This window comes from Larimichthys crocea, chromosome VIII, assembly GCF_000972845.2.
Source record: "Larimichthys crocea isolate SSNF chromosome VIII, L_crocea_2.0, whole genome shotgun sequence".
Lineage (NCBI taxonomy): Eukaryota > Metazoa > Chordata > Actinopteri > Sciaenidae > Larimichthys > Larimichthys crocea.
Genome location: NC_040018.1, coordinates 27,154,828 through 27,167,327, shown reverse-complemented (window position 1 = coordinate 27,167,327; position 12,500 = coordinate 27,154,828). Strand labels below are relative to the sequence as shown.

The 12,500-nt window shown below is 43.0% G+C and overlaps 1 protein-coding gene across 10 annotated transcripts in view; it reads left to right on the top strand.

Moving 5' to 3' along the window:
- LOC104934961 (receptor-type tyrosine-protein phosphatase mu) overlaps positions 1 to 12,500 on the top strand; it is an 81,702-nt gene that overhangs the window by 61,760 nt on the left and 7,442 nt on the right. For 3 of the 10 annotated variants that reach the window (XM_027281372.1, XM_027281376.1, XM_019258799.2), the window contains 13 exons: positions 904 to 915; positions 2,059 to 2,249; positions 5,145 to 5,153; positions 6,748 to 6,835; positions 7,582 to 7,658; positions 8,438 to 8,474; positions 8,934 to 9,031; positions 10,068 to 10,184; positions 10,381 to 10,535; positions 10,655 to 10,790; positions 10,861 to 11,010; positions 11,119 to 11,292; positions 11,998 to 12,129. In XM_027281372.1, coding sequence (XP_027137173.1) covers positions 904 to 915; positions 2,059 to 2,249; positions 5,145 to 5,153; positions 6,748 to 6,835; positions 7,582 to 7,658; positions 8,438 to 8,474; positions 8,934 to 9,031; positions 10,068 to 10,184; positions 10,381 to 10,535; positions 10,655 to 10,790; positions 10,861 to 11,010; positions 11,119 to 11,292; positions 11,998 to 12,129 — 1,376 coding nt within the window. The remainder of the gene's footprint in view (positions 1 to 903; positions 916 to 2,058; positions 2,250 to 5,144; positions 5,154 to 6,747; positions 6,836 to 7,581; positions 7,659 to 8,437; positions 8,475 to 8,933; positions 9,032 to 10,067; positions 10,185 to 10,380; positions 10,536 to 10,654; positions 10,791 to 10,860; positions 11,011 to 11,118; positions 11,293 to 11,997; positions 12,130 to 12,500) is intronic. The other 7 variants (XM_027281373.1, XM_027281377.1, XM_019258801.2 and 4 more) reach the window with 3 other exon arrangements.

The following is a 12,500-nucleotide window of genomic DNA, read 5'->3' as shown; positions in this document are numbered from 1 at the left end:
AAAAAATATAAACTGTCGTACTGCGAAGTTCATGAAACAGGAAGTTCAGTTTATTTCCTTTAAAAAAGGGAGGGATGTGGATGTTGATTGGCATTTACAGCAGCCAATAGTGAGTGGCGTTACATCCCCACTGCGATGCATAGCAGCTAGCGCTGTCAGCTACCTTCCAGTGAGCACAGCCGGACCGAACAGAACCTCTGAACCAGCAGAGTCCAGTCTAACAGTGAACACAGCAGCAGAACCTCTGAACCAGCAGTGTCCAGTCTAACAGTGAACACAGCAGCAGAACCTCTGAACCGGCAGTGTCCAGTCTAACAGTGAACACAGCAGTCGGGTTTGGATCCTGGCATCCCGGGCTGAGTCAGTTCAGTTAGCTACATGGCTGACCGAGCTAACCACAGTTAGCGCTTCACTGCTGATCACCTCGGTGCTGTCACGTTACTCCCTGTTGGTCTCAGAGGCTGTGCTCGAACTGGTCCGGTCCGGTCTGGCTGCTGAGCCCGGTTCTGTTAGCATGCTAACGTCAGATTCAGTTAGCAGCAGTTAATTAGCGGTTAGCTACTTTATCATGTGGTTAAGCTAAAGCTATTGGTGGAAGTTGGAGTTTGACGATGAGCTTGTGGAGCGGTCGTTGTTTTTCCGCACACGTCTCGTTGCCAGTTGAGGCTAAACTGTGATGCTAACTGCTGAAGCGCTAAATGTGCTGCTAGGCTAATTTGAAGCTAACTCTCTCCTCAGGCTAGCTAATTGGTTTACAGGCCAGGGCGTCTGACGTTAGCCAGGTTAGCTCAGCTGTTACATGTAGAACTACAGTACTAGGAGCTAGCTGTATGTTAGCAGAAGGCTAAAGCTAAATTGTTGCTTACACCCTGTCTCTCTTCTTCTTCTCTTTCTCTGTTAAAGTGCCCATTAATGGTAAGTGGTTACATTTGGGGCTAAGTGGGCGGGACTCATGTTGGGGGGGTGTCTGTCACCACTGCGCTTGGAGCCACTCCCACCACCCGCTGTGATGTCATCAGTTAGCCTGGCCATGCCTCATTTTCACCCCTTTGTGAAAATGTGACATCACAATCCTCAACCCCTCCCACCATTTCACCTCGAACCAATCAGGTCTCAGCTCCACCCATCTGTTTTTCTCTGATTGGTTGCCGTTTTTGTTGTCGTGGTCATCTCACCCATCCTCCTCTGTCCAATCGCAAACCACCACCTCCATCACATTGCCCATTTCCTCGCCACGATTGGTTGGGCTGTTTGGGATAGAGAGTTTCTGATTGGTCAGTCAGCCCCCAGGCTAGCCAATAAGAACAGAGGTAGAGAGTGTAGAGGAAGGTTTGTCCGCCGAGTCTTTGTTGAAATGTTCCTGTCAGGGTCCTGGACCAGATCCAGAACCAGAGATTTGTCTGTTCCAGGACTCTGAACTCTGTGCTCTTTTCACACTGCAGCTCCCAGAACCTGGACCACATCTGGGCCAGTACTCAAACCATGCTGTACTGGATCTGGTCCAGTGAGGTCCAGCATTCACTAGTTCTGATTAGTGATCAATGGTTACGATCGCAGTGTGAAAAGAAACGACACCCAATCACCATCCTCTCTTCAGTCATGTGACCTGATGTCACGTGATGTGTCTGCCATTCATGTGTGTTGTCGTGGTAACAACATTGTATCTGTGGATGAGAGCTGAGCTTCATTTTGACATTTTGTCTTTTAACTTCCTGTCTGCACAGGAAGTAGTCATGTGTTGTGTTGTGACATCCTGCAGCTACAAACACTAACACTCCTGGCTAACAAACTGAGCTAACAGCAGCTAACAAACTGAGCTAACAGTAGCTAACATTTGCTAACAGCAGCTACAGTTAATTCTGGATTTCATAATCTGTTTGAACCAGACTAGATTTGGTGTGTTTCAATGTAAACCAGTCTGGATCCTGACCTGGGTCACTCTGGTCCGGTCTACGTCATCCGTCATGAACATACATCACATCACATGTGTCTGTCCAGCTGTCTGTTGACTCCAGCCTGAATGTGACCCATCTGTTGTGTTCTGTCTGTTCCCTGCAGATGACAGCCACACTATGACCAGTGAAACCAGCAGCCTGGTCCAGTCCCACTTTAAGCAGCGAGAGTCGGAGCGCGAGGCGCTGCCCTACCAGACGGGTCAGCTGCACCCGGCCATCCGAGTGGCCGACCTCCTGCAGCACATCACCCAGATGAAATGTGCCGAAGGTTACGGCTTCAAGGAGGAGTACGAGGTGAGGAGGAAGCACCCGCAAACATCACGCAAACAACATGCAAACATCACACAAACAACACACAAACATCACGCAAACAACATGCAAACATCACACAAACATCACACAAACAACACACAAACATCACACAAACAACACACAAACAACACACAAACATCACGCAAACAACATGCAAACATCACACAAACATCACGCAAACAACATGCAAACATCACACAAACAACATGCAAACAACATGCAAACATCATACAAACATCACACAAACATCCCACAAACAACACACAAACATCCCACAAACAACACACAAACATCACACAAACATCACGCAAACAACATACAAACATCACGCAAACAACATGCAAACATCACACAAACTTCATGCAAACAACATGCAAACATCATGCAAACATCACACAAACTTCATGCAAACAACATGCAAACATCATACAAACATCACACAAACATCACACAAACAACACGCAAACATCATACAAACAACATGCAAACATCATGCAAACATCACACAAACAACATGCAAACATCATACAAACATCCCACAAACAACACACAAACATCACACAAACATCACGCAAACAACATGCAAACAACACACAAACAACATGCAAACATCACGCAAACAACATGCAAACAACATGCAAACATCATGCAAACATCACACAAACATCATGCAAACATCACGCAAACAACATGCAAACATAACACAAACATCACGCAAACAACATGCAAACATCATACAAACATCACACAAACATCCTGCAAACAACACACAAACAACATACAAACATCATGCAAACAACATGCAAACATCACACAAACAACATACAAACATCACACAAACAACACACAAACATCACACAAACAACACGCAAACAACATGCAAACATCACGCAAACAACACGCAAACATCACACAAACAACACGCAAACAACATGCAAACATCACGCAAACAACACACAAACATCACACAAACATCACACAAACAACACACAAACAACATGCAAACATCCCGCAAACAACACACAAACATCACACAAACAACACGCAAACAACACACAAACATCACGCAAACATCAAAACTACAGCTAACTGCCTGATGTCAGGTTTCCCTAAAAGTTAAATGTCAAAACAACCAATCATCATCAGGACATTGAACACACCTGTGATGTTCAAGAAGAGCATAAAAGTGTGTGTGTGTGTGTGTGTGTGTGTGTGTGCGCTCACTCCACATGTTTACCCATTTATATCAGTAGAGAAACTTACTAATGGATGTTACTTACCTGAACACACACACACACACATACACATGGACATACATTATAGATCTTCCCTCCAGCTAATGGGCCAAAACAGGGAGTGTGTGTGTGTGTGTGTGTGTGTGTGTGTGTTCAGGTCTGGTTGCCTGCTAGCGGGCTGCCCTCAGGGCTAATCCATTATACATACTGAGTACACACACACACACACACACACTCTGAGTATTTTCACTCTCCATTTGCAGAAAGTTAGCAGTGAGGAGTTCTTCAGTGTTTCTGTCTCACTCTCCATCCATTAAATGACGATTCCAAACAGAACAGCTGATCTCTGCTTGGGTGTTTGTCAGATTATCCTTTAAACTAAACATCTGGTTTAATCCCACTGTGTAACTATGTTCAGCTGTACTCGAGTATTTGTTCTGGTTACATTACTTCTGATCAAACCAAATCAAGATCATCCAGGTCCCCAGCAGCAGCTGATATCACTGCCTAGTCCAGCAGCAGTCAGCCCAGCTCGGCGTCTGTCTTTCAGCCTTTTATTTCACCAAGCTCTCACCAACCACTAAAAGTCAGTCCCACATTTACTCTTGTCCGGCGGCTTCTTGCTCGCTCACTCTCTCCTTTTCTCTTCTTAGCTTCCTCCGTCAGCGTCCTCTTCACTCTCTTCTCCTCTGCCATCATGTCCATAGAGGCTGCTGGGCCTGAAAACCTTAAGAAACTGAGCTAACATGAGCTAACAACAGCTAACAGACTGAGCTAACATGAGCTAACAGCAGCTAACAGACTGAGCTAACATGAGCTAACAGCAGCTACAGCTGTCAGCAGTTTACTTCACTGTCCATCATAAACTCTGTAAATCACAGAGAGTTGAGGCGGAGCAGCCGGAGGACATCAGAGGGAAAACCAGAAAACATTTCCTCCATAAAATATGATCCAGTTTCACCAGAATCAGTGAAATAGTTGCTGCTGTGTGACTTAAAGCCGTAAAGCGTTACGTACTTCTCCCGACCCGGAGCCCAAAGTTACATAGTGTGAGAACAGACGTACGAATGACAGAGACACCGTTCAGCTGATCACAGGTCAGAGTGGGTCACCTGATCACAGGTCAGTGTGGGTCAACAGAAGTTATGTCAGATTATTTAAGTTTAATAATGTTTAATTCACATGTATGGAGACTTGAGTTTTCAATATTAAAACAAATAACGTGAATAAATACAGAATGTAAAAATGATTCACACTTTATTTATAAATCACTTTTCATCAGGACAAATGCAGTGATCTGATTGGCTGCCAAACACCTGACATCACCTGTCAAACATTCATCATTTATTCATACTTACTTGTGTCAGACTGACTTCATGTGTGTTGTGATGTCACAAGTTTCTACTGACATAACGTTAAGACTTGTTAAGACCTGGTCGTCATGGAAACATTACATCATGTGTGGTTCTGATCTCTGGAAGATGGTTGGGACCTCGATGAAGTCCCATTCTTCCTTGTGGTTTGACTTCCTGTCAGTTATTGATCTCTTCTTCTTCTAATGATGATGATGATGATTAACGAGTAGCTGATGATTGTTATCTCCCTCCATGCTTCCCCTTTACTAATTAATCTGATTGGACAGCTTAACGAGGTAAGACACCTGCTTGGTTTTCAGATTCTTATCATCATGTCTGCTTGTTAATCAGATTAGATAGACACTAGATGCTAACACACACACACACAGACACACACACACACACACACACTAGCACTATAACTGTGTCCACTAGCTTAGATTTGAACGGCCCGGACAGACGGGAGACAAACTGAGTCTGAGCTTCATGTGTTCCCGTCCACGTCCATCAGTCTGTTTGGATCAGTGCTGTTTTAAAGCCTGATTCATTGACGAGGTTTAAGGATGCTGACACTGGGTCTGGACCTTTGTGGGTCCTTTTGGACTGCAACAATTAATTTCTACGTAACAGCTAGTATGTTAGCCGTAACCTGTTTTCATGCACTGACGTTCGAGGCTACGTTAGCTAATCACAGGCTAATTAGCATGTTAGCACAAGTTGATTTAGTGTAGATCACCATCATCATCATCATCATCATCATCATCATCATCAGCTGTCTGTCAGTGTGTAACATGAATGTCTGTGATGTTAGAGACACACACACACACACAGAACACGAAATCAAACACACCCTTTGCATTACTTAAGAGGTCATTTACTACACATCTATATAATCTAATATTACACATCTATATAATCTAACATTACACATCTATATACACATCTATATAATCTAACATTACACATCTATATAATCTAATATTACACATCTATATAATCTAACATTACACATCTATATACACATCTATATAATATAACGCTATACATCTATATAATCTAACATTACACATCTATATAATTTAACGTTACACATCTATATAATCTAACATTACACATCTATATAATCTAAGGTTACACATCTATATAATCTAACGCTATACATCGATATACTCTTAAATTACACATCAATATAATCTAACGCTATACATCTGTATAATCTAACGCTATACATCTATATAATCTAACATGACACATCTATATAATATAACGCTATACATCAATATAATCTAACATTACACATCGATATAATCTAATGCTATGCATCTGTATAATCTAACGCGATACATCTGTATAATCTAACACTATACATCGATATAATCTAACATTACACATCTATATAATATAACGCTATACATCAATATAATCTAACGCTATACATCTATATAATCTAACGCTACACATATATATAATCTAACGCTATACATCGATATAATCTAACATTACACATCTATATAATATAACGCTATACATCTATATAATCTAACATTACACATCTATATAATCTAACGTTACACATCTATATAATCTAACATTACACATCTATATAATCTAAGGTTACACATCTATATAATCTAACATTACACATTATATAATCTAACGTTACACATCTATATAATCTAACGCTATACATCGATATAATCTAACATTACACATTGATATAATCTAATGTTACACATCTATATAATCTAACATTACACATCGATATAATCTAACGTTACACATCTATACAATCTAACATTACACATCGATATAATCTAACGTTACACATCTATATAATCTAACATTACACATCTATATAATCTAACATTTCACGTGTGTTTTATGTCTCAGGGTTTCTTTGAAGGTCAGTCTGCTCCGTGGGATTCAGCCAAAAAAGATGAAAACCGCCTGAAGAATCGCTACGGCAACATCATCGCCTGTACGTACACACACCTACACCTCCTCCACCACCATATATATGTGTGTGTGTGTGTATATATGTCTTTTATTTATTCATGATGTATAATCAGAATGTAAACATGTTATAGTGTGGCTGTGAGCAGATTATCATCATAGTTAGATTTATTAATATTGAACATTAATGTTTCTATACCTGATTTATACTGTATATATGTAATATATATAGAGTATATATATACAGTATATATGTTAATAAGAATTTTGAATACATTTCAAGCTGAAACAGTCATATCATGTTTTAAAGTATTAGATGAAGTTTTTCAACGAAATGATGAGAAACTATCAGCATTATAATTGTTATTATTATTATATATTTACTGTTTTTATTGTTGAATAATTTTATTTTTTTCCCTAATATATTATATTACATAATATCATATTACATTATATTACTTTACATTATATTATATTACACTATATAATATTACATTATATTACATTACATTATATTATATTACATTACGTTATACTACATTATGTTATATTATATTATGTAATATTATATTATATTTGAACATGAATAACATCTGAAAAACAAACACACATTCAGTTTGTTTAATGAATTCAATGAAGTGTTTCTTGATTAATTATTCCATTCTTTATTCAGCAGACGATAATTAGAGGTGATTATGTTCAGCGTCACCACAACAACAAGCAGACCAATTAATGTGTGTGTGTGTGTGTGTGTGTGTGTGTGCGCGCTAGATGATCATTCGCGTGTGCGTCTCCAGCCTCAGGACGGAGAGAGTGGCTCCGACTACATCAACGCCAACTACGTCGACGTAAGTCTCACACACACACACACAGAGTTTCTTTAAGGTCGATCTTAAACGTCCTGGTCAACTCTGTTTCTGTTTCCATGACGACAGTCGTCATGAGTCAGTGTCGGTTGGTGTTGACTCTGTAAACAAACGTACAGAGGAAAGTCAGTGTGTGTGAGGACATGTCTGTACTGTGAGGACGTGTCGTTACTTTGAGGACGTGTCTGTACTGTAAGGGCGTGTCTGTACTGTGAGGACGTGTCTGTACTGTGAGGATGTGTCTATACTGTGAGGACGTGTCTGTAATGTGAGGACGTGTTGTACTGTGAGGACGTGTCTGTACTGTGAGGACGTGTCGTTACTGTGAGGACGTGCCGTTACTGTGAGGACGTGTCGTTACTGTGAGGACGTGTCTGTACTGTGAGGACGTGTCTGTACAGTGAGGACATGTCTGTACTGTGAGGACGTGTCTGTACTGTGAGGACGTGTCGTTACTGTGAGGATGTGTCTGTACAGTGAGGACGTGTCTGTACAGTGAGGACGTGTTTGTACTGTGAGGACGTGTCGTTACTGTGAGGATGTGTCTGTACTGTGAGGACGTGTCGTTACTGTGAGGACGTGTCTGTACTGTGAGGACGTGTTGTACTGTGAGGATGTGTCTGTAATGTGAGGACGTGTCGTTACTGTGAGGACGTGTCTGTACTGTGAGGACGTGTCGTTACTGTGAGGACGTGTCTGTACTGTGAGGACGTGTCTGTCACAAGACTTTAACCATTTCCTGTCCTGTTTGCTTCCCTCAGGGTTACCACAGACCTAATCACTACATCGCTACCCAAGGTAAGAACTGAAACACACACAGTCATCACATGTGTGGGCTCCACATGAGCATATCTTAGCACAGGCTAGCTTAGCTACTTCTGTAGTAGCTGTCCACACACACACACACACACACACACACACACACACACACACCTGTGTGCAGGTTCTTGCTGTAAAACACTTGAGGACAGAAATGGGTTAGCATGAACTAATTAGCTCGTCAAAACACAGACTGTCAACAGTGATTAAAAACATTTTTTTCCGTGTGTGTGTGTGTGTGTGTGTGTGTGTGTGTACGTGCGCCCAATTTGAATTAATTAAAAGAGTCATTATAATTCATGTACAGCTCTGATGTCGGCTGATGATTCTCTGTAATATGAAGTTTACACTGTGTGTGTGTGTGTGTGTGTATTTATGTTTGTGTGTGTATTTATGTTTGTGTGTGTGTGTGTGTGTGTGTGTGTGTGTCTGCTTCAGGTCCCATGCAGGAGACAGTTTACGATTTCTGGCGGATGATTTGGCAGGAGAACACCGCTGCCATCGTCATGGTAACCAACCTGGTGGAGGTGGGGCGGGTGAGTCCACACACACACACACACACACACACACACACTGTTTGTGGCCATCTGGTTGTTTTTTGTCCTCACAGATGAAGTTAGGGACTCCATTTCCCGTGTCATAGACGTGTGTGTGTAATGTGTATACTTCACTGAGAGAGCGTATGTATTACATTGATCTAATATTCCTAAATATATGTGAATATAACAAATATTCAACTCATGAGTTCCTATATTTATACATATGTAGTTTTACACATGTGCATGTAAAACATGTGACTCGAGAACATGAAACACAAGTTTACATACGTATGTAACCACAGCTGGAGTGTGTTTATATAGTACTGATATTATATATAATACTCAGAGAGCATATCTGATTTTACGTGTGTGTAACTGAAGCACACATTAACGTACGTTTTTGTTGACGCGTTTAATCTGAACACACACACACGCACGCACACACACACACGCACACACACGCACACACACACACACACACACACACACACACACACACACACACACACACACACACACACACACACACACACACATGTGTTTCAAACAGAATTCAGTCGTTTGTGATGAGATGATCACACACACACCGCTCCATTTCCTCCTAAAATTGAAGGATTTAACTTGAGATCACACACACACACACACACACACACACACACACACACACACCTGGAGGCAGGCTCCCTGGCCCAGCTCTCATTACCCAGAAAGCACCAGGGATCCAGGAGAGCCGCAGAGGGGGATTCTGGGATAGATCAGGCTGATTATCTCCCTGTGTCGTTCTCTGTCACACACACACACACACACACACACACACACACACACTTTAGCCTGATTTGTCCCCTCCCCACAGTTCACGTCGTTGGTTGCCGTGGCGACAGTGTGATTAGCTCAGCAGTAATTAGCTGTTAATGAAGGGGAGCGGAGGCGGAGCCTCTAATGAGATTTTAATATGAGCTGCTTTTGTACTGTTTAATTAATGATGGTGTGTGTGTGTGTGTGTGTGTGTGTGTGTGTGTGTGTGTGCGCGCAGGTGAAGTGTTGTAAGTACTGGCCAGACGACACAGAAATCTACGGCGACATGAAGGTGACGCTGATCGAGACTCAACTGCTGTCAGAGTACGTGATCCGGACCTTTGCTGTGGAGAAGGTACGACACACACACACACACACACACACACACAGTAACACAGTAACACAGTGTAACAGACACACACACACACAGTAACACAGTGTAACTGACACACACACACAGTAACACAGTGTAACAGACACACACACACAGTAACACAGTGTAACAGAGTAACACACACACACAGTAACACACACTTCCTGTCATGTGACAGAGGGGCGTGGCAGAGATCAGGGAGATCCGTCAGTTTCACTTCACCGGTTGGCCTGATCACGGCGTGCCGCTTCACGCCACCGGCCTGCTCGGCTTCATCCGCCGCGTCAAGGCAAAGACTCCGCCCACTGCCGGCCCCACTGTCGTCCACTGCAGGTACACACACCTTAACACTGATCAGCAATGTCATCAGCCATATGAAACTATGTTCATGACCTGAGAACACCTGTGTGTGTGTGTGTGTGTGTGTGTGTGTGTGTGTGTGTGTGAGACAGTGCGGGGGCGGGGCGTACAGGTTGTTTCATAGTGATTGACATCATGTTAGACATGGCGGAGAGGGAGGGCGTGGTCGACATCTACAACTGTGTCCGAGAGCTGAGAGCACGAAGGGTTAACATGGTCCAAACTGAGGTACACACACACACACACACACACACACACACACACACACACTCAGTGTTTACATCGTCTCTGTTTCCAGGAGCAGTACGTCTTCATCCATGACGCCATCTTGGAGGCGTGTCTCTGCGGTGACACTGCCATTCCGGCCAATCAGCTGCGGTCGGTTTATTACGAGATGAACCGATTGGATCCTCAGACGAACTCGAGTCAGATCAAAGAGGAGTTCAGGGTGAGTGTTGTCATTATGTTTCATTAATGTTTGTTAACCGTTAATTAACCATTTCACTTCTTGTGTGTGTGTGTGTGCGTGTGTGTGTGTGTGTGTTGGTGTGCTCAGACCCTGAACATGGTGACACCCACCTTGCGGGTGGAGGACTGCAGCATCGCTCTGTTGCCTAGAAACCACGAGAAGAACCGCTGCATGGACGTGTTGCCTCCGGACCGCTGCCTGCCGTTCCTCATCACCATCGACGGAGAGAGCTCCAACTACATCAACGCCGCGCTGATGGACGTATGTGACGCACACGCAACACTGGAGTCACTGTCAAACATTTTGTCTGTCCTGTGGGGGACAACTACAGTTCCCATGAGGCTTTGTGCCAACAGGCAGCATGGAGTCCATGTGCTCACTGTGTTAGTTCACATCAGTCATATATGAGCTGAATGGAACTGGTCCAAGCACAGAAGCTTGTGGAACTCCACAACTAAGTTTGGTGTGCACGGAGGACTGAAGCAGTTGAACCTTTTTGAACTTAAATCACACCTCAGACAGAACTAGTGAAGACTTTCTGAATGAAAATCTGATTTTCAGTCCCTTTGCCTGACATACATGTGCAGGTCTTCAACCAAACGTGAAGAACAATAAAATCAGAAGGTGCTGTGTGTTTTCCTCAGACATGCCACAAAGTAAAGAGCCTCCAGGAAGCTGAAGCTGTCCTCCAATAGAAAGTGTTTCTCTGCTCTGTTTGCTCCCTGCGCTCTTTCTTCTGTTCTTTGATTGGCTAGAATACGTCACAGACACCGTCCACTAAAGTTTGTCCATTCGTCCAACATCTATTTTCCGATTGGTCTTTTACGTGGTGGAACAGAACAACATGGAAGTGTCACATCTGTCCGGTTAAACCGGTTTAGACTGTTACTGAACATTGCACCATTACACCAATAAGCAACTGTGTGTGTGTGTGTGTGTGTGTGTGTGTGTGTGTGTGTGTTACAGAGTTACAAGCAGCCGTCGGCCTTCATTGTTACCCAGCATCCTTTGCCAAACACAGTGAAGGACTTCTGGCGTCTGGTCCTCGACTACCACTGTACGTCCATCGTCATGCTGAACGACGTCGACCCGGCACAGGTACACACACACACACACACACACACATACACATACACATACACACACACACACACACACACACACACACACACAAACACACACACACACACATACACACACACACACACATACACACACACACATACACATACACACACACACACACACATACACACACACACACACACACACACATACACACACACTTTGACTGCATGTTCATATGGTGAGGTGCAGATTAACATAGATGTAGATCAGTGATGATGCTCCATCTGCCTTATTAAGGGGATACAAGGTCTTTAGTGAAGGAAACATGGAGGACACTGAAGCTGTGTAGCTCCAATTATCGTCTTCTGTTTGCCCTCAGTCAGTCTGACCAATCACAAGCT